A 23,472-nucleotide genomic window follows, 5' to 3' on the forward strand; every position below is an offset into this window, starting at 1 on the left:
TAAAATTATCAGACAAGACAATGTCTTTAGTCTTTTGAAATACTATGTACTATTTAATGTTAAATTCATATAACTTTGTCTTTAGGAAGGTTAAAGGGTAGTTCTTTCTTATTTTCATACGTGTGGATGTTTTTCATACTGCTTTTCCTTTTGATATATTTCAAAACTGAAGTGAAGGTTTTTCCACACTGCAAAAAATTACTTTCTTGCGTAGTATTTTTGTCTTGTTTTCAGTAGAAGTGTCTAAAAGTCCTAAAATTAAGATGTATTTTCTTGATGAGCAAAATGAAAATAAGTCTAGGTGAATTTGTGCTTAAAACAAGCAAAAATATATGCCAATGGGGTGAGAAAATTTTGCTTGAATTAAGTGTTTAAAAAAAGAAAACTTATTTCAGGATTTTTTTCTCACCCCATTGGCAGATATTTTTGCTTGTTTTACTTAAATTGTATTTTGCTCATCAAGAAAAAGCATCTTAATTAAAAAAATGTTTATATTTCTACTGAAAGCAAGACAAAAATACTAAGAAAGTCATTTTTTTGCAGTGCAGTGCTGAAAATATAGCAAAACCTTCTAAATACCAAAACATTTAATTTACTCTCTAATAAATATAATTTTATTTAAAAATAAAAACTCCTTCACTTTATTTATTTTAATTTCCTCTGTGTATATAGTATATATTTGTTTAGCAATAAATTGACCGTTATTTTTGCATTTGAAATAAATTGAAGCCGTAACAAAATAACAAAGTTTTTAGGAAAAGTTGTCAATTTTAGTATTCATGATGTAATTATTATTGTTTATTAATTATTTGTTCATTTATTTTGCACGAAACGCAGTTCCTGGATCAGTTTGAGAAGGAAGCGTGTACGCGCACATACGGGAACTCTAGTCTCGCTCTCGGTCGCAGTACACGTGCGCTAGTCCTTTCTTGCTTGGGCGGCGAGGAGTCACGGCTCGGATGGACATACAGAGCCAATAAAACAGCCTCGACTATCTGAAAATCGCCTGCTAGCGAGCCATAACAATGCCAGCCTATTTTCAGCGACCGGAGAATGCTCTTAAACGAGCAAACGGTGAGTAAATATCGCAGTTGGCTCTCCTTTTCCACTGAAGTTCTAGGTATAGCTGCTAGCTTGTCATGGCGCGTGCTGGAGTAGTAGCCATGTTTCACACTGGCTGTCGTGCAAGGCCGTATGTCACAGTTAATGGGCCTGCGCGTGTCATGTACGATGTAGCATTTCAAACCTTCTGTAATATTGTAACATCTGCATTTCTTTGGTTAAAATGTTGAGTGAAGCAATAAATCAGACGTTGAATAAATGTGATATCTAGTACGTTTTTCGAAAAGGCGCGATGCCGCTTTTGTTAATGCTAGCAAAGCGCGTTAGCAAGCTACACTGTTGCGCTGTATATCCCGTTAGCTTAGCAGTGACAACTTGTGACATGGGCTTTTCGACTATAAATGTCAACTGACAGATTTGCGAACAGCTTGTACTTTAAAAATCCTATGTAATTTGTTCACTAATTAAAGGATAATACTTAGTCGAATAGCAGAATTGTAGACCTGACATGAGGCGTAAACTAGCTGTCAGCTGTAAAACTGTCTTTGTGTTTAAAGTTTAAATATTGGTTGGGTTAACGTTAATGTGTTAAGATTGAATAAGCAGAGAGATCAAAAAACATGAACCTTTCTTAATGTTTAAACTACCATGGATGTAGAATGTGGCATGTTAGACATAAAGTAACTTCCCACATATGTATGGTGCATGACCATTTTGTTTTTTTGTCTTTCTCAGAGTTTCTCGAAGTTGGTAAAAAGCAGCCAGCTTTGGATGTGCTCTATGATGTCATCAAGAGCAAAAAACACCGAACATGGCAGAAGATACACGAGCCGATTATGCTCAAGTATCTGGAGCTCTGCGTGGACCTTCGCAAGAGTCACTTGGCAAAGGAGGGACTGTATCAGTACAAGAACATATGTCAGCAGGTATGCCCTCCATGTTGATTTTACATGTCATATTATGTCAGAAAAAAAGTTGTGCGTCTATATTATTTTAATCAAATGACTTTTTGTTCAGGTGAATATCAAATCACTTGAAGATGTGGTCCGTGCTTACCTGAAACTTGCCGAAGAGAAAACTGAGACGGCCAAAGAGGAGTCTCAGCAGATGGTGTTGGACATTGAAGATTTGGACAACATTCAGACCCCTGAGAGGTACGGGACCCTACATGTCTAAACAGTTGCTTTCTAATGATATCTCTACTTAGGGCTGGACGATATGGCCAAAATTATTATCACCAGTATACTTCTAAATTTCGGTCGATACAGCATAAATCTGATAACGGTATGAATGTTAAAAAAGACATGGGATAAACTGCAAAACGAATGTCTGTACATACAAACTTATAAACAAATGAATTTACCAAGTCTATGAAGCCTCCTCCTACAAAACTATATAATATTTACAAAACTAAATAAACTCACTGTCAAATAATCAGACTTTAGGGCTCACCTTTAATATTAATAAGGTTCATCTGAATGTCAGTCAGTGATAAATGCTGTAATGCAGGGGTCTCAAACTATTGGATCATTTTAATAACAAATTTTTCTGTCACAGTATTAACTTTCATAGTTTCATTATTTTGATCAGGAAGGAAGGAAGAAGCGCATTGACCGGTGTTTAACACTGACATGCGAACGGCCACGGGACACTGTAATGTATACCAAAATATCGGAAATATGTTTAAAAGCCATATCATCGTTATTGGAAAAAAATATACCGCGACATATATAGATATTGAATTATTGTCCAGCCCTATCTCTACCACAGGTTTCTCAAACGCTATCTGTGCAATTTAGTGTGAACGGGTTTCAGACTTGCTAACCCCTTCGCCTTGTACACACTGTAGCTAAATTGACTCTTGCAAAATGCATGTAGTGACAAAACCGCATTTACAGAAACTCTGCAAAGTGTGTACAGAACCGAACTGTATTTAAACGTGAATCATGTTCTCTCTTCTAAAAAAATAAATGCCTAGTAGAGAAAAAAGTTTAATGTATGTATGGTTCAGAAAATCACAGGGGTATGAGCATATACTTATGCGTGTTGCCAGATCTTGCACATAAAAAAGAGAACAAGAACAATCTTAATAAAGATAAACCGACATAAATCCAAATTTACAATACCAAAATATTGGTACTGGCACCTTCCCACTTTAATAACACCAAAAACTTGTTAGCTTTATAATCCAAGGCCAAAATTGGCTAATCACCACATCAGTTTGTAAGCCCAAATTAGATGTGGACATGGCAACACTGCAAGACCGCACTCTGTAAAGCAGCATCACAAATGCATACAACACACAATGCCAAGACGGCGGTTTAATAAAATTGCAGAACATAATGCATTGACCAAATGAGACTGCAGTAGGTTGCTATGGTTACCTCTGTCTATTATCGCATTTTCAGAAGTGAGTCTTGTTTCGTACAGACATGGAACAAACATTTAGGGGATTCACTCCTGCATTTAAAAGTGGTTGTCACTCTTGAAACTTTGAAGTGTGTACGTGACCTTGTGTACTTTGTTTTTTATGTTACCGCACTTTCCGCACTGTAAGCCGCACCGGAGTTTAAGCCGCATCATTCAAAAATGCGTCATTAAGACGAAATAACATAAGTCACAGTGGACTGTATGTCACGCTTATTTAGAAAAGTATTTCACAAAATCCAAGCCGAAGAACAGACATATCTGGAAAGGCAAGTTATTCAACTAAACAATAGCAGACAGAACAGCAGGCTGAATAGATGTATGTACATTAAAAGTAATATTATCAGTTATTTAAACGATAAACCATAGCATACAGAACTTACCTGTAAGGTTGAATAGGCTAAATTAACCGAACCAGCCAACTAGCGTGAAGTTCGCATACTCGTCATTCCACATTACAGAATCCTTTGAATTACATAATTACAGAATCAGCATACGGCGGACTCTCGCGGCTGTAGATGGTAATGTTGTTTTTTGCCTCATAAATGTCACAAATAATTCATACTGACTTACAAGGCGCACCTGACTGTAAGACGCAGCACCAGCCAAGTTATGGGAAAAAAAACACACGGCTTATAGACCAAAAAATACGGTATTTATCTGCCTTTGTCTGACCTTAAAAGCATGTTAGGAAGAAAATGATTATGTAATAAAAATAAACGTTTTTTCCTCAGTGTTCTGTTGAGTGCTGTCAGTGGTGAAGATACCCAAGACCGTACTGATAGACTTCTGCTCACACCTTGGGTCAAGTTTCTGTGGGAGTCGTACCGCCAGTGCCTGGATCTGCTAAGGAATAACTCCAAAGTAGAGCGCCTTTACCATGACATTGCTCAACAAGGTCAGTGTGGAGTCCATATAAAAAAATCAACAAATCAGGCTGTGTTACAAAAACAGTTACTATTCAGGTAGTAGAGATAAGATATAAAACTACTGCATTTAACTTGAACACTCATTAAAAAAATTATGAAAGCATTGTGTGTTATATTGCTGCTATATTAAATTGTACTCAGGCTCATTTTTTTTTACGTTTTTTTTTTCAGCGTTCAAGTTTTGCCTACAGTACACCCGTAAAGCAGAGTTCCGTAAGCTGTGCGATAACCTGCGAATGCACCTTGGGCAGATCCAACGGCATCACAACCAGAGCACCGCCATTAACCTGAACAACCCTGAGAGCCAGTCTATGCACCTTGAGACACGCCTGGTCCAGTTGGACAGCGCTATCAGCATGGAGTTGTGGCAGGTCTCTGTTCTCAATGCTTGGAAGTCAGCCTTAGAATGTTATGTAGACTGTTAGATTTGAACGTTTTTGTATTTAGTTCACATTAGTTTGCATTTATGAATCTTTCACCTGCTATTATAGTGCAAAGGAGAGTACTTTACTCTTTTAAAGGATACATTTTATTTAAACACAATAAAACTTTATGTAGGACAGTTATTTGACATTGTCTTTCTGTACTATAAACATATTGCCTACAAATTACTCCGGTTGCTTACATATTTTGTTATCCACACACAGGAAGCATTCAAAGCAGTTGAAGACATCCATGGATTGTTTGCACTGTCTAAGAAGCCCCCTAAGCCTCAACTTATGGCAAACTATTACAATAAGGTGTCCACTGTTTTCTGGAAGTCTGGCAATGCCTTGTTTCACGCCTGTACACTACACAGACTCTATCATCTCTCCAGGGAAATGCGCAAGAATCTTACCCAGGAGGAGATGCAGAGGTGAGCTTATAGATGAAGGATTTCTGGGGTTTATCTTTTGTGGAATGTTTTTGCTGACATTTTGCGGTAGGCTAAAGTTTTTTTTAAATCATATAATAATTTTGCCTTTAATCACATTTAGAATTGGTATTTTACTGCCATGTTTTCTATTGTTTAGAATGTCCACTCGAGTGCTCTTGGCCACGCTGTCTATTCCCATCACCCCTGAGCGTACTGATATCGCTCGTCTGCTGGACATGGATGGTATTATTGTGGAGAAACACCGCCGATTGGCTACTCTGCTTGGTGTACAGTCACCACCAACCCGCCAGAGTCTCATCAATGACATGGTAATCCCTTCAATGGCACTGGCAAGATATAGCAAAAATAATGAATGTCTTTATTCAAATGTTTAAAGTTGTCACTTTTTTTGATAATTTAAAGATGCATCACATTTCTATTTGTTTATTGTTTGGGCTTTGTTTTTATTATAGGTGAGGTTCAATCTGCTTCAGTATATTTTACCTGAAGTCAAGGAGCTGTACAACTTGTTGGAGGTGGACTTCCACCCTCTTAAGCTGTGTGGAAGAGTAACTAAGGTGAGAAACACTTGCCATGTTTGACCTATCATAAGCATTCAACACATAGAATCAACAAATCACAGTCATATATAAACAAGTCAACATTGAAAACAGCCACCGAAAATTGATAACCTTACAAAGTATTAAACATACACAAGACATCAGTATATGTTTGCTTATGCATATCTGTGTTGGTCAATATAAATCAGTAGGGATGTGCATCGATGCATCGCGCTCCCATTAAAAAGACCTGTCTAAAATCGATTCTGAATCGTAAGGCCCCGATTCAGTGTTTCATGCACAGTTCCGTGATCAGTAGGAAGTCCTTATCAATCTAAAATCACTACAAATTTGACTCGTTTATAACGTGCGTTTAAAAAAGCAACACTCGTCAAACACAAACATTTAAAATATTCTTTATTATCATGAAAATACCTGAAACAATCTGAAGAACAGCGATATAAATATTCCTTTAGACATTTCCTGGAATAGTGTTTGGTATGCTACTTCTTCTGTGGCACAAATGGTGATTCTAAGAGAGAGCGCCCCGTGGCTTTTGGATGTGGCTGCATTTCACAGTAATTCATTCAAATTCATTCATTGAGAAAACGCGCATTTGCCCGATTAATTGTCACAACCCTATAAATCAGATTAGAAGTGGAGAATGATACGACACACCAGGCTGCAAATGTACCTCTTAATTAACTCATTTCCTGCCAGCCTTTTTTTTTTGAAAAGTTGCCCACCAGCATTTTTGTGATTTTCACAAATGTTTCACAAAATGCCTTCCAGGAAAATTTTATTCTAAAAATATATAAACATTCAAATTAAGAGTTTCGTTGCAAAACGAGATAAATCCATTTTTTTTATTTTTGTCAAAACATGTTTATTATTATGTTATCATGTTATTATTTTGTTTAATGGTGCTACTTAGCTGTATTTTTTTAAGTTATGAAGGTTTAAATCAAAACAAACCAACTGCAGTTGAATTGATATTAATTGGAATGCACAACCAAAAAACGAGATTTCTGAACAAATAAAAAAAAAACGGTGGTTAACTCATTTTGCAATGAAACTCTTCAAATATATCAAATGAAAGAACAGACCATCTGCTTTCATACAAACGACAAACAAACAAAACGGGAAAAAACGTTTAATAACTTTATTTTTTCTCTGTTTATAAACTCTTAAATTTGGTATTTTTCTTCAAAAATATAAAATTGAACAAATAATTGCTCGCAATGCATTTTTGTGAAAGAATTTTCTTAAACCCCATTCACACAGACCTTCGGTCCCATAAAATACCCATAGAGACAGAGCGCAGCGCGTCACAACCTGAAAACCACGCCCACCGGGGGGGAAAGCAATCCAACAGCCTCCATTGACTTTGTATTGCAAAAGGCCGCCTCCTTGTCATTTCTGGCTTATAACAAAAAACTGAATAATGCCTAAAAGCTGCTTTGGGACAATATGTACAGCTAACAAGCCAAAGAACACAGAAATAAGTTTTTATAAGCTGTCGAGCCGTAAAACCCAGTCTTTAAAGGGATACTTCACCGATTTAGCATTCAGCTTTGTATCTGTAGAAACCCAGCAGTATTACTGAATGACCATGTTTCCCTCCATCCTTTCCCCCTGAGAGGAGAGATATCTGCATTTTGGTTCTGCAAAAAAGTCCTCCGATGATGCAAAAATCGTCATATTACATCATTGGAGGACTTTTTTGCAGAACCAAAATGCAGATATCTCTCCTCTCAGGGGGAAATGATGGAGGGAAACATGGTCATTCAGTAATACTGCCGGGTTTCTACAGATACAAAGCTGAATGCTAAATCGGTGAAGTATCCCTTTAAGGAGAATAAAGTGGATTACGTTTCCCCCTATTGGACGCAGTTTTACTAATAGGAGTACTATGAAAAGTTGCCTGTTTCCATTTCTGTGTCTAAACGCTCGTTTTTTGAAGTCGACAGCTTATAAAAAATTAATTATTTTTTTGGCGTGTTAGATGTACACCTTGTCACACAGCAGCTTTTAGGTATTATTCTGTTTTTAAGTTTAATCTGTAAATAAGTTTTTATAAGCTGTCGACCCCAAAAAACGAGCGTTTAAAGACACAAAAATGGATACAGGCAACTTTTCATAGTTCTATTAGTAAAACTGCGTCCAATAGGGGGAAACGTAGTCGGCGATCCACTTTATTCTCCTTAAAAGCTGGGTTTTACGGTTCGACAGCTTATAAAAACTTATTTCTGGGTTCTTTGGCTTGTTAGCTGTACATATTGTCACACAGCAGCTTTTAGGCATTATTCAGTTTTTTGTTATAAGCCAGAAATGACAAGGAGGCGGCTTCTCGCAATACAAAGTCAATGGAGACGGTTGGATTGATTTCCCCCCCGGTGGGCGTGGTTTTCAAATTTGCATAACGGCGCTCTGTCTCTATAAAATTGCCAGACAAGCTGCTGTGTGAACGCAAACACATCCCGTAAATCTTCTGGGATCGTTGCCGGAAAGAGGACATAGTAAGATACACTGAATACCCTCTGTGTGAACAAGATGCCGAAACAATGCCGAAATGGGCATGCCGTACAACAAAAGTTATGGTTCAGCTGTTTAAAATGAGAGATTTACATGCATATTAACATTCACGAATGTCGATATGTAAGAGAAATGTCGCAAACTAGATTGAAGCAGTTATCAGGAAATGATAAATGAGACGCATAAATAATGACGCGCATGCCGTAGTGAGGACGCGCGTGTCATGGCAACATGAAGTTGGTTCAACTCTTTAAAGTGAGGGATTTACAACATTCATGACGAGAAATGTCAGCAAACTGGACTGACGTAGATATCAGGTATGTTAGCTCGTCACTTATTGCATTGAAACTGAGATCATTCAGCAGCATAAAAGAATATCGTGTCACGTGCTCATTTCAGCTTATAATAAACAAAAATGCCAGCGCGTCATCGCAACAAGATATATCGTTCAGCTCCTCAAAAGGGGGGTTTTAAATGCATATTAACAATCACAGAGAAATGTCTGAAAACTGTATTATAGCAGAGATCAGTAAGCTCGTCAAATATCGACTCTGAAGCAGAGATCATTCACCAGCATAGAACGGTGCGTCACGCGCTCCTTTCTAGTCTTATCATAAACAAAAATACACATGTGTGTGAGTGGTTTCTGGAGAGAGAAATAATAAATAATATGCAAACATCAGACGCTGCGTAGAAGATAGTGCAGGACTTTAAGCATGTCACGTGTTGTGGCAGATACCGGCAAATCATTGGCAGTGTGAATGAACAAAAAAATCTAACAATTCTGAAAAAATCCAGAATTCATTTTCTGTGTATTTTGCGAAATGTCTGTGTGAAAAGGGCTTTAGAGATAAGGTTCAGAACAATTTTAAAACATACATGAAGTGTAAAATTAAAAAATCTTTTTTTGCTTCCATTTTTTAATAAATTGGGTTATCTAGTACAGTGGTTCTCAATGTGGGGGCCGCGAGATGGTACCAGGGGGGCCCCAGCTTTATGACATTTTATAAAATACATTAATTTATCATGTATTCTGTCTAATTAAACCTTAATAAATAAGGCTACTAACCAATAGCACTACTTTGTATACTTTAATATGTTTTGTTTAATTAAAATGTTACGTTTTAAAACAAAATTGTCATAAATTTTCTTTGTGGGGGCCACAAAGGAATGTACCGTACACAAGGGGGGCCGCACTCTGAAAAATTTTGAGAACCACTGATCTAGTAGATAGTCGCCGTATTACAGATTACCATAAAAACTTGTCAGAACAGTTTTTTAATTCTCTTAATTTTCAAGAACTTGTCAATGGCGGGGAAAGAGTTAATCCATATTGCCAACCATTCTCACAGATTAAAATGTGACTTCACATTGAGCTAGGTTTTTACAAATATCTGATAATGCAAATATAGAAATGGCATATCTGTTCTAATTTAAAGAAACACCCATGTTGTATTTCTAAAACAATTTTTATAGTAAACTTTTACTAATTGTTGTGAAAATGTGGTGCCTCGATAGGTTTTGTTTATTGTTTGTGATTGTGCTGCTGTTGTTTAGGTGCTGAACTGGGTGAGGGATCAAGCTGAGAAGGAATCTGACCTGCAGCAGTATGTGCCACACTTGCAGAACAACACCATCCTCAGACTGCTACAACAGGTCAGTCTCATTATCTGCCCATAGATTTCACAGAGTGATATTAATTAGGAGAATGTATGCATGGCTCTGCAAATTTTCAGTGTGTTCGTGGCATTTTTCTTGGTTTTAATCAGGTGGCTCAGATCTACCAGAGCATTGACTTCAGCAGGCTGGCATCTCTGGTCCCATTTGTTGATGCTTTTCAACTGGAACGTTCCATTGTTGATGCTGCCCGCCATTGTGACCTGCAGGTACAGTAATTAAACAGATTTGGTTATGGATCAGCGATTTTCACATGTATGTTCCTTAACAAGGATGTTAATAATTTATCCTATTGTAATTTTTACTATAAAATTTTGCAAAAAAAAAAAAATAATATTAAATTACTTTCTCAAATCATGCTCAGAACTATTACTTGTACATCATATACATTGATACCATCAGATATACTGTGCAGTGTTTTGACAAAAGTAAATTTGTACGTTATTAAATGTGACTTGTAATTTGCTTTGTTAATTATCACGTTATATTCTTTTAACCTGCAGGTACGCATCGATCACACATCTCGCACACTGAGTTTCGGTTCAGATCTTAACTACTCCACTAAAGAGGACTCCCCAGTAGGTCCATTCCTACAGAACATGCCCTCCGAACAGATCCGGAATCAGCTCACCGCCATGTCATCCTCCTTGAGCAAAGCCATCCAAGTCATCAAACCTGCTTCCATGCTGGTAAGAAAGCAGCTATGTTTTCTATCACAGAAGATTTCTTTGCTACATAGTTTTTATTTTTCCGTTTCATTTTTCAATTTCCGCTTCACCCACAGCAAGAACAAGAGGAACAGAGCCAACTGGCCATCACAGCCTACCTGAAGAATGCCCGCAAGGAACATCAGCGCATCCTTGCTCGCCGACAGACCATCGAAGAGCGAAAGGAGCGTCTGGAGAGCCTCAACATCCAGCGGGAGAAAGAAGAGCTTGAGCAGCGGGAGGCGGAGCTTCAGAAGGTGCGCAAGGCCGAAGAGGAACGTCTCAAACAGGAGGCCAAAGAGCGAGAGAAAGAGCGCATCATGCAAGAACACGAGCAGATTAAAAAGAAGACTGTGCGTGAACGACTGGAGCAGATCAAGAAGACTGAGCTGGGAGCCAAGGCCTTCAAAGACATTGATATCGAGGTACTGTAGAGAACGAGAACATGCCATTGACAAAATGAGTGACCCTGATACTGAAGTTAAACTTACTGTTCTGTAGATTAAAAATGCTTTGTATTTAGTGAGATACTAATGTGTCCACACATACTATTAAAGTGACTGAATCTGCACCTGCTTCTGTGACCTTAGATTTGAAAGGTCTACTTTTCGCTTATCGTATTATACATTATGTACGTTGTAGGATCTGGAGGAACTGGATCCTGATTTCATCATGGCCAAACAAGTAGAACAACTGGAGAAGGAAAAGAAAGAACTTCAGGAGCGTCTGAAGAACCAAGAAAAGAAGGTACATCGTCAATTTTACCCCCAAGCCACTTTTCTTTGGTTAAAAACATGGTTCCCTTCATCTCAGTGGAATAAGATTTTGTGATTTTTCCAAAATATCTGTCAAGATTCAGATAAAAAACTGGCCTTGATTCGGTCGTTTGAAAGAGTTGTAAAAAAGTTACTTAAATATAGTCCCTTGGGGGTAAAAATAACCCCAATTGAAAATGAATGGGAAATGCATTTTTTTTATTTTTAATCAAAAATAAAAAAATCAATGCATACAGAATAAGTCTGAAAATTTTAACACATAAATTAGGCCTGGTACTAGAGCACAAATTTAACATACAAAAAACATGCTCAATTACACAAACACACAAATTTATGACTGCCACAGAGAGCATTTTTTACAGAATTTGGCAAAAAAACAGCCACAGATGCAAAAAAAAGATGTAAAATGCTCACACAGGTGTGTGCGCCTGCACACACACGCACAAACACAGACTCACTCACACTCAAAGACACAGTAAAACGTACACACATAAAGACACAGACACACACAGAAACGCAAAGTCACACACAAACACACACACGGACACACACTTGCATGCAGTCAAATTTCTGTGGCATTTTGTAAAAACAGACATTTCAAAATTAATCAGAAACTACAAAAACTCTACTATTTGAAATAATATTTATTTTTAATGGCCTTTCCAATGTTTATATAAACATAAATTCACAAAATGTATCACTAAACTAGTAATTTGAGCAGTTGGCCACATCCAGTAAAATTAATGGGTCTCTATGGGCATCTGTTGGTCGAAATGATTTATTTTCCTAATCTGTAATTCTTTTGTTTTTTTCTAAACACCAAATGGCTGAATTCAACACATAACATCTAGATCGATATCTATAAACAATTTGTTTCATAATTTAGGTGAATTTTTCATAAAAATGTGATATTTTACAGGCAAGCTAATAGTGTAGTTTAGGAATTGAGTGATAAACCGGTACAAAAGTACTTCATATCTCCCAAAACACTGCATTAATGTATAGATGGGAAGTAAACCAAAAAAGTATTATTTGTATCATTAAAAATGTATATATTTTTGTAATCACTCTTTTAATTTCTGGGGTCATTTCACCCCACAGAACTATAACGTATACAGGAAAATTAGGGCTTTTGAGGGTTAAATGCAAGATGAAATGCACTGTGCAGTCAAGTAGATGTGAGAGGCAGCAGGACGCAATGAAGTTATATTTTTGTGTTTTATGGCATCTTTCAGATTGACTACTTCGAGAGGGCCAAGCGCCTTGAGGAGATTCCTCTGATCAAGAAAGCCTACGAGGAGCAGCGCATCAAAGACATGGAGTTATGGGAGCTGCAGGAGGAGGAGAGGGTAATCATTACCAAATTCTCCTTTACTCATTTGTCTAAATTATTATATGGCATGGGCTGCCTGCTTCACCAGCTGGTTCTTGTTTTACTTGTTTTTTATTATGAATTAAAACATGAATTAAATCCTTCATTTAATGAATTGTACTTTAAAGGAATATTCCATTTTCTTAAAAGAAAAATCCAGATAATTTACTCACCACCATGTCATCCAAAATATTGATGTCTTTCTTTGTTCAGTCGAGAAGAAATTATGTTTTTTGAAAAAAACATTGCAGAATTTTTCTCATTTTAATGGACTTTAATAGAACCCAACATTTAATACTTAATTCAACACTTAACAGTTTTTTTCAACGGAGTTTCAAAGGACTATAAACAATCCCAAACGAGGCATAAGGGTCTTATCTAGCGAAACGATTGTCATTTTTGACAAGAAAAATAACAAATATACACTTTTAAAGCACAACTTCTCGTCGTGTCGATCCGGTCGTGATGCGCCAGCTGACCCCACTACGTCACCGCAATACGTCATCACGTCAAGAGGTCACAGTGGACGAACGCGAATCTCCGCCCCAGTGTTTACATGTGTTGAGAAAGAGGACCGTTCCTACGTTGTTGTATGTCAACTGATACTAATTAATGTCTTTGTGGCAGTTTATTGTTTAAAATGGTCCGCAAATGTGCGTTTTAGATATGTAACACGTGACCTCCCTACGTCATTACGCATTTACGTTAGATTGCGCTGGACTGGACCTTGACGAGGGGTTGTGGTTTAGGAGTGTGTATTTTTTGTTTTTCTTGTCGGGGGTGACGGTCGTTTCGCTGGATGGGACCCTTGTGCCTCGTTTGGGATCGTTTGTGGTCCTTTGAAACTCCGTTGAAAAAACTGTTAAGTGTTGAGTTAAGTGTTAATTGTTGGGTTCTATTAAAGTCCATTAAAATTAGAAAAATTCTGCAATGTTTTCTTCAAAAAACATAATTTCTTCTCGACTGAACAAAGAAAGACATCAACATTTTGGATGACATGGTGGTGAGTAAATTATCTGGATTTTTCTTTTAAGAAAATGGACTAATCCTTTAACTGGTTATAACCAGTAAAAAGGCAAGCATTTTCTTTTTTTAATTTCTTAAGGAATTACCATGTCGTTATTATGCTCAAATGTGAATTACATATATTTTACCAAGTGAAATAACGTGTAGATACAATATTGCTTAGTGTAGTCTGAACTGAAAGTTGTTGTGCATTCCCATTGCTCAGATCTGCAATATGAAGATGGAGCGCGAGAAGGCACTAGAACACAAACAAAGAATGTCTAGGATGATGGAGGACAAGGAAAACTTCCTGTCCAAAATAAAAGCCGCCCGAAGCTTCATCTATGAGGTAAGCAAAACTTTCAGCATTTCTTTTCACAATTCATTCATTTTGCGTTAGTTTATCCAATTAATTTACTCACCCTCATGTCGTTCTTGACCTGTATGGGTTTCTTTATTCTGTTTAACACAAAATAAGATATTTTGATAAATGATGTTAAATACACCGTTGACTGGACCCACTGACTTTCATAGTAGGACAAACAAATACTGTTGAAGTCAAGGAGTACCGTCAACTGTATGCTTGCCATCATTTATCAAAATATCTTCTTTAGTGTTCAACAAAATAAAGAAACTCATATAGGTGAAGAACGATATGAGGCTGAGTAAATGATGACAGAATTTTCATTTTTGGATGAACTCTCCCTTTAATGTAATTGCTAGTATGTGTGTTTGATACATTTGTAGTAGTTGATCCCTTAATTGGAATATTTTAGTAGATCCACTTAGATGTTTTAATAATGAAATTTTTATTAGATGCTTTTAGATGTTAGACAATTAATTAATAATTAACAATTCTTACCTGCACAGGAAAAACTCAAGCAATTCCAGGAACGTTTAGTTGAAGAGAGGAAAAAGCGCCTCGAGGAACGAAAGAAGCAGCGCAAAGAGGACAGACGAAAGGCCTACTATAACCAGAAGGAAGAGGAGGCTCAGAGAATCCATGAGGAACAGCTCAAGAAAGGTCCTTATATTTACCATTTTACAACATTCAAAATTCAGATGACAATGAAAGAAACCCTAAATGTGCCAAAATTACAGGTTCATTCTTACAAGGGCTGATCAGTGTTTTTGTTTTGTTTGTTTTAGAGCGAGAAGAGCGGGAACGTTTGGAACAAGAGCAAAGAGAGGAGGAAGAGCGAGAATACCAGGAGCGTTTACGCAAGCTTGAGGAGCAGGAAAGAAAGCAGCGTGCCCGACAACAGGAAATTGAGGAGCGTGAGCGCCGTAAAGAGGAGGAAAGGAGGGTGCCAGAAGAAAAGCCCGCCAAGGTAACCTTAAATATGAAATGTTGATTAAAATCATTGTTCAGATTCAGGATATACAGGCCTAATTCTGGTTAAAATGACTGAAAATGTACTTTTCTTCAGGAATATAGTGAACGAGAGGAAGGTGGCTGGAGGAAGCGTGTTGAAGGAGAATCAGAATGGCGACGTCCTGCTGCTGAAAACAAGTAAATCTTTAGATTTTCGGTTAACCTAGAAAATGCGCTTTTAAATGTGTTTCTAACAAAAAATTAGTCGCATGTGTGTGTGCAGGAACATCATATTTTTATACAAATGTACCTTTTCTTCATTGTGTAATCTTCTTTAAACTGCAACAGTCACACAAAACCGATATGCATTTTTCAGTGCCGATATTTTTGTTTCATCAGCCTTATCTGATGACTGATACAGGCTGCCGATTTTCTTGAGCCCATATTTGGAGCCGATACTGCTTTTGCTCACTCAATTTACATCATAAAAATGACACCATGATGCCAAATGTTACAAGTCTCAATTTTAAAAAAGTAACTTTTTTTAACTTAAACTTTATTTAACAAATAGTAAAATATATATATACATGTTGTCATGGAAAGGTTAGTTGTTTTTAGTCACGTGACCTGCAATCGCTTGCGGATTCCAGCACTGTAACTCATGTTGGAAAAAATCGTCGAACACAGCTGCCACGTATTGGCCGATGCAGATACACATAACACTCGCAAATATCTGTCCGATATATCGGCCGGCCGATATATCGGTCTATCACTAGTTGGGGATCCCCTATCAATATGATGTAACATTGATTATGCCCCAACCATAACCACTATATATATAAAGAAAGATCTGTGGTGTATTTTGAGCTAAAACTTTACAGACACATTCTAGGGATACCAGAGACCATTTTTATATTGCTGAAAACACCTAGGTTAGTGGCCCTTTAAGAGTGCAATTTCGGTTTAAATAAGATTGCATTCGCATTTTTGTTGTGTTAGCATTGAATTGAACCTTATTTGTTTGCTACCAGGGAATGGCGTCAGGAAGGACGTGAAGAACCTGAACGGGAAGATCGTGAGCGGGAAGTGCCCTTCAAGAAAGGACCTGACAGCTCCCGTCGTGGGGGTACAGATGACAGGGGACCTCGCCGTGCATTTGAAGATGACCGAGGTCCACGCAGGACGGGTGATGATGACCGTGGACCCAGGCGTGGCTTTGATGACGATCGCGGGCCCAGACGAGTCTTTGATGATGATCGAGGAGGGTTCAGGAGAGGAGACGATGGGCCGAGGCGTGGAATGGATGACGACCGTGCCCCAAGGCGAGGCTTTGATGACGACCGTGCCCCAAGACGAGGCTTTGATGACGACCGTGCCCCAAGACGAGGCTTTGATGACGACCGTGCCCCAAGACGAGGCTTTGATGACGACCGTGGGCCCCGTCGAGGCATGGATGAACCCAGAGGACCTCGACGTGGGGCAGATGATGACTGGGGTCCCAGAAGAGGAGGGGATGATGAGAGGGGTGGCCGCAGAGGTATGGATGAGTCTGGACCACGCCGTGGAGATGACCTTAAACCCTGGAAACCTCTGGGAAGACCCGGTACTAAACTTATGTTGTACATACATTGCTTGATAAAAGGGTATGATCAAGAGAAATGAAAACATGCTGTAACTTTCAAAGATTGGCTGCCAAAATGGTTCATTCTGTACTTTTGCAGCTGTCATAAAGCAAGCTGATTAACATAAACAAATGTTTTAAAAAGCATTTGATATGAGCCCTTTAAACAGCAGTGTTTCCCACAGGATTTTGAGAGACTGTGGTGGTGATGACGTCACCAGCTAATTAGCATATATGTGACGTCATCATGTCGTATTTGCGTTTGATCTAGTGTTGGCACCTGAAATATGTTTCACTTCTACTCTTTGATCTGTATCTGTATTTGATCTGTATTGTATATCAAATTATATTTTAAGCCGAATTAAGCTGTTTTAAATAGTGAAATAAAAACGTAAATGGGAATCATGAAAATTCTATTTGTGGGGGCCAGTGTTGATTCTGTGGTGGGCCACCACAAATAAATCAATGTATGGGAAACACTGAACAGCTTGCTGTCAATGCATTAACTGCTACCATTCACATTGTTTTAAATCTTATTTGCATTCCTCCTGTAAACCTGAATGTTACTGTAATCTTTGTAGGTGGTTGGAGGGAGAGAGAGAAGGCTCGAGAGGATAGCTGGGGACCTCCTCGAGAAACTGGTCATGATGATAATGATGATGTTGGTGACCGTGATGGAGATGACCGTACTGACGTGGATCGATTCAGAGATCGCCGCCCTCCAAGGTGCAGAAAAAATTTGACAAATTTGATTTGATATAAATGCTCTCTGTAATAAATAATATATTTCCTTTGAAGCTAGGCTCAGGTTTTTGGGTGTAGCTTGTTAAACTTGAAAATATTGGTTTGTGCATTTGCAGGGAAGAGGGGGGTGGTTGGAGAAGAGGTGGCGGTGAGGAGACCAGCACCTGGAGAGACTCGCGACGTGAAGACTTTGACCGTGGTGAGCGTCGCGACATGAGAGACCGCAGAGATGATGGTGAACGTGACCACAGACCTCCTCAAAGAGACCATGATGAAGGTCAGAGTCACCTGGCCCACTTTTAAATGTCTCTTCCTTTTAAAATAATTGCATGCAGTAATACTTTTGACAGTAACTACATGGCAGTGTAGTACAGTGAGGATGAATTATTGTCAATCAGACACGTAAGCTATATTTTTAAGTGTCGCAACTTTAATCTCACGATAATCCACACTGATATGATATGCCAGTATAAACCCCAATACTATCTGACAGAAAGACCACTTAACACACTAAACATGCCCATTTATATTTTATTTCTTTACTTCCAGGTGGTTCATGGCGTCGTGGTGGAGAGGAGCGCAAGGATGAAAGAGAGGCTCCTCCCAGACCACGAGACCGCGATAGTGGCGAGAAGAGCACCTGGCGCTCAGACAAAGATAAAGAGATCCCACGTCGGACCAAGAATGAGACAGATGATGATGGATGGACCACTGTCCGCCGCTAATGCTAAAGCATCATGTGTCGCTTGATGTCGTATTAAGCCTTGATGTGTTCTCTAATCAATATGGAGTTGTAAGGTCACTGCTTACATTAACATGGAATACAATACGTACAGCTTTGCCATAGATTTACAAAATGTATAATGAATGGGATTTCAAACATTGCAATTTATATATTTATGGTCCCTTTTTAAAAACCTCAACTTCCATTGAATAGTAGCTCATTCCTTTTTTTTTTTGTTATGCATGCTTAGATTACAATTGGTCACACAAAATTCTGTAGGCTTTTTTCTTTGGGGTGCAAACATCATAGGCATGTTCCGAAGATATTAAATTCATTAAAGACATGATCTCAGATGTTGCGGTGAGGTTTTGAGATCCAATCAGCAAGTTTCCATGCTGTAGTTGCTGCTTACACTATGGTTGTATGCCCTCTAGAAATATGAAAAATCTTTATTAATAAAGTCGTTTGCTCGATAAAATTACTTCATTGTGTTCTGAACTTTGTGCCACAAAAAGTGTTAGACCTTCTCCTTTACTTATTTCTTTCGTCTAGACTCTAGATCACTAAAATCTCACCAACATTTTCAAATGCTACTTCATACTACAACCAAGAGCATCTGTTTTGTATGTTTTGTTTGTTTTTTAAATTGAATAGATGTCTGATATTGGTCCTAAATGATGCTCATTGAGGCTTAAAGGTCCCGTTCTTTCTGTGTTTTTGAAGCTTTGATTGTGTTTACAGTGCGCAATTTAACATGTGTTCATGTTTCACGTGCAAAAAAGTGGTATTTTTCACACAATTGACTTAAATGTAAACCGCCGTTTTCACTGTCTTAAAGGAATAGTCTACCCTTTTGCCATATTAAACTATGTTTTTACCTCAACCTAGACGAATTAATACATACCTATCTTTTTTCGGTGCGTGCACTGTGCAGCGTGTTGTGGATGTGTTGGCGTTTGGCCTAGCCCTATTCATTCCTATGGTACAAAAAAAGTTTTATTTTGTGGCACCATACTTGCCTGTATAACTCCTCATGTAACAGTCTTTAAATAGGAAAAACACGGAAGTGTTTGGTGGCTTCCCTGTTTGGTACCATAGGAATGAGTGGGTCTAGGCTAAATGCTAACACATTCACGACGCGCTGTACAGTGCACGCATTAAAAAAAGATGGATATGTCTTAATTCGTCTAAGTTGAGGTAATAACATAGTTTAATATGGCAAAAGGGTAGACTATTCCTTTAAAAATGAGCTGATGTCTTCCTTGTTCTATGAAGTCCCTCCTTCAGAAACAGGCATTGAGTTCTGATTGTGTAGTTTGTTTAGTGTGTTGTGCTTCGATAGCAGCTTAGCTTGCCGTTAGCTTAGCTGGCCACTGACGTATTCCTGTGGGCGGAGTTTAGTCAAACTGTTCTAGTGACGTCATTAAAGCAGAAAGTAGAGGGCTGTAGTCTAAACCGCCGTTCGCTGTAGGCTTTGAAAGGCGAATTCTGTTAAAGAAAATGTCGCCTGGTAGTAAACTTTGAGCTTGATCACTTTGCAGGTATTATGCATGCTATTATAGCAACATTACACACTAACTAGGGTTTAAAAAATGGGATTAGAAAGAATGTGACCTTTAAAAAGGTTTACTAAAATAAGTTTGTCAAAAATCTACTGTCATTTTTCTTGTATGTAGAAAGTGATTTTGTGCTGCTAACAAAACAAAAACACAGTATTTCAGTACAGCAAGATTATGATTATTTAAAAACTTTTAGAAGTTCCAGGAATCTACCCTTTTTTAAAATACTGAAGTTATAGGTTTCTTGGTTAAACTGGGGCAGAAGGACCACACACACACACGCGCACACACAGGTTGATAAGAGTTAATCCTCTATAAACCTCATCAATGCGAGCTCTTTCTTAGGGCTTTTTGGATCCTGATTCACCTCGCTGCTAGCGTGATGAACTTTTGCTCGCATTATATCGTTATGCAGAAAAGAAACAATTATCTTTGAGCTCTTTGTTGCATTCTGGTGGAGAATCCACAATTAAGGCCAATAATCCCACAATTGGAGCTCAAATTCCCACGCAAGAGGTTATGAACTCCCAAACTAGATTAGAGCCTTACATTTGCTAAGACTTGATTTGTGTAGTTTGACCACGGGTCAACATGTGTAAACTTCTGCGACCTCCTACTCAAGCGGTGTGGTCACTGAATTTAGGATGTGTGCTTTCATAAGGGACGAATGTAATTTAATCTGTTCATATTCTACCCAGTGCTATTTATCAATTTAATTTTAAAAAATATTGTCAAGTTGTCAGACTGAAAACGCGTAACGTTTTAGTCTGATGTCACAAAGTATCTCAAGATTAGGAAATACGTGACCCTGTCTTTGAAACCCTTCATTTAATTGTGAGATTAGGACCATTAATGTTTGATTTCACTTAATAATTTCAATATTTGACATGCCCTATAGGCCGGTCAAGGTTATGTTTTTTACACCATGTTCTGTAGCTACATGATGTAAAACGATTTTAGAAAACGGTAAATCACAAAAAAAATGACTTTAGATGGGTTTACACAGACTTTGTCACATATGTTCAAGACCATTTTCTAAAACGCAATTGTAATAATATTAACTATAGTATAGCAGATTTAAATCGCAGGCACATCATATAGCATATCTGACTAAATTAAAGTCTAAATCTGAACAAGCGAAAGTTCTCGTTAAAACGTGCAAAACTCATTCTTTAATGGCAAACGCGAGATTAATATTTTAAAAGGTGTAATTTCATTATTAGCTTGTGTAAAGTTGTTCACTGTTTTTTGCAGATGAAAGCAGTGGCCGTTGGAGCACAATATTATAATAGCCTACAATTTGTAGACTATACGGAACGTGTCAAGAACCAAAGAAAAAAATTCACCTGTGTGTTTAATTTTAAAGTCATCATTTAAACTAATAACAAGATGGGTGGTTTGTCAGGAAATAATCTTAAAATATGTATTAAAGCATTGCCGCTATGCTTTGAAAATACATAAAAACTTGAAATGTTTAAATGTATCATTGATTTTGATCAAATTGATTCTAAGCAATAATTCGATTTTTTTTTCCGTCATCAAGACAAACTGGTATTTCTATAGAAATATTACACTGTTGTGGCAGTGTTGATAATGAAAAATAAAACTGTTGAAATTGAAAAAAAAACCACCCGCAGCTAGAATCCAGTCGTTCCCACATAAAAAGAACTGTAGTAAGCTATAGTTTTTACTATAGTAGGCTAATTAATCTAGTAAACAGTAGGAAATACTGTAGTATACTTTAATATTTACTAGGTTCAAAAACGCTAGAGGATCTGGTATTTCTACAGTTTGTAGTAAATATTAGCCTATTTTTAATTTGGTTTGTGACGCTCAAATTAAATTCCTGTTTGCATGATCTTCTACAAAGTTTAACTTTTTTTAAATTGTGTGAGTACAATCCATGGTTACATTTAAGTTCAAATTAAGACATCGGAAAATGATAACGAGAAAGTCTAATAAACGTAAAAATTAAAACGCTTATATAAATGTCAAATATTTTGGACGCTGCATGTATTGCCCATCAAGGCCTGCTTACATGGCTGAAAATAAGTCTGAATGATAGGCTATTTCCCGGATTTGATAGCCTAGTCCTTGCACACTGAATACATGTGAAACCTGCAGTTTGGTATAACATAATTCAGCTGACATGTCTATTGCAATGCTTTCGAAGATCTGTTCATGGGTGTCACTTACATTTCATAACATCTTTTCAAAAGCAGTCTATATCAATACTGTCTATCCTACACGAACGAAATACCAAATAAATAAAGCTTAACGCTTTTGATATTTCGATTCTATAGAGGTATACGTGAGACTGACAAAATTTTTTGTTTGTTTATAAATTATTTTTACTTGACAGATAGGAAATAACAAAATTAGGTTTGGGGGATTAAAAGACGATTTACGTTAAGTAGATATGTAACCTACTTTGGATGACCTATACAAATGTATTCATATTGCAATAAGATAATCGTTGTTGTTTTTTAATCAAATGATAAATAGCTGCTAATTTTTAATGTTGAGTTTAAGATCATTAAAATATTAGACGTACGTAAACAAAAAGTGCAAACGGTGAAAGGCTAAAAAGTTAAATAGAATGCTGTTGAGGCTGTGTTGGGCCTAAACGCGTTTTAGACTTCAAATAATATAATGTAATAATGTACTTCGAGCTTATGCATGTGTGTCAACGGAAGGACGGTATCTAGGAAAATCTCATAACTGCGAGTTAAACCGTAACATGTAGCCAAAGATGAAGGAAGACTTACGGCATCCTAAGGGTTGCAAATATTGATAACAGGTCATAATGAATGTGCACAGTGATTTTTTAATCGATAAATAAAGTATCAATATAGAAATGTGTAAGAGCACACGTTGCTTATAGCCTACGACCACTGCTGCCACTGACTATGTGCGCCCAAGAACAGATTAAAAAGCGCAATGTTAAAACACCAGGTGGTGGCGCACTATCCTTACACATTAATGCACAGAGCCGCCAAAAACATTTCGAACCCCTTCAACGAGCAGCAGATCGTTTATACCTCATACAGCTCACTGATTTCTTTACGCAGCACAATTGAAACAATAATGTATAACCTAAAATATCTTGATATCCTCTATAAAATGCCTCTGAAGCTAATTCAAAATCAGACAGCTGTAAAAATGAGTATCAATTTATTTAGCGGTTTCTCTCTAACATTACTGTATACACATCAGGAAATTAATAGCAAAGCCATTATTACCATTTAATCTGATTTTGGCTTGGTTGTTTTTTGTAGCTTATTTTGCAGGTGATATTTAAAAGTGTGAGGTCGGAATAAATAGTGTCTTTATAATAAACGTTTTTTTAAGCGTATTGGCGAGATTAAACTAATCTTAGAGTGATCCTGACGGCATAGATAATTGTTATTTTTTGTTTTACGCATTAAGATAAAAATATAAAAAAACATCAATCACTTGAATATCTGAGATGGGGTAAAAATAATGTCAGTTTATTTGAATCCTGCAGTCCAAGCAGACCAAAGCTGCAACCGAAACACACAAAAATCATAATAAAATAGGTTTTTAATCTGTAATTCTGTTTTATGGTGACTAATAATAATA

The 23,472-nt window shown here is 37.4% G+C and overlaps 1 protein-coding gene across 1 annotated transcript; it reads left to right on the forward strand.

The window, feature by feature from the left end:
• The first annotated feature begins 862 nt into the window (after positions 1-862).
• eif3s10 (eukaryotic translation initiation factor 3, subunit 10 (theta)) lies at positions 863-18,791 on the forward strand. The gene is made up of 22 exons (XM_073873140.1): positions 863-1,074; positions 1,798-1,988; positions 2,080-2,216; positions 4,224-4,387; positions 4,590-4,789; positions 5,066-5,274; positions 5,432-5,603; positions 5,748-5,852; positions 9,927-10,025; positions 10,139-10,249; positions 10,544-10,735; positions 10,831-11,178; positions 11,396-11,500; positions 12,765-12,878; positions 14,133-14,255; positions 14,777-14,930; positions 15,056-15,237; positions 15,337-15,419; positions 16,253-16,824; positions 17,424-17,568; positions 17,703-17,863; positions 18,136-18,791. Exons 1-22 carry the CDS (start codon positions 1,026-1,028, stop codon positions 18,309-18,311), a joined length of 3,792 nt encoding a protein of 1,263 aa, XP_073729241.1. The 5' UTR covers positions 863-1,025; the 3' UTR covers positions 18,312-18,791.
• Positions 18,792-23,472: the final 4,681 nt, after the last annotated feature.

Source organism: Misgurnus anguillicaudatus, chromosome 11 (genome assembly GCF_027580225.2).
Source record: "Misgurnus anguillicaudatus chromosome 11, ASM2758022v2, whole genome shotgun sequence".
Taxonomy (NCBI): domain Eukaryota; kingdom Metazoa; phylum Chordata; class Actinopteri; order Cypriniformes; family Cobitidae; genus Misgurnus; species Misgurnus anguillicaudatus.

What these genes read in the sequence shown, in the direction of transcription:
- eif3s10 (XM_073873140.1), top strand. Translation starts at nt 1,026, where the DNA reads ATGCCAGCCTATTTTCAGCGACCGGAGAATGCTCTTAAACGAGCAAAC. An exon ending in TGCTCTTAAACGAGCAAACG is followed by an intron (nt 1,075 to 1,797) that starts GTGAGTAAATAT and finishes TGTCTTTCTCAG; the next exon opens with AGTTTCTCGAAGTTGGTAAA. An exon ending in TCCTCAGACTGCTACAACAG is followed by an intron (nt 10,026 to 10,138) that starts GTCAGTCTCATT and finishes GGTTTTAATCAG; the next exon opens with GTGGCTCAGATCTACCAGAG.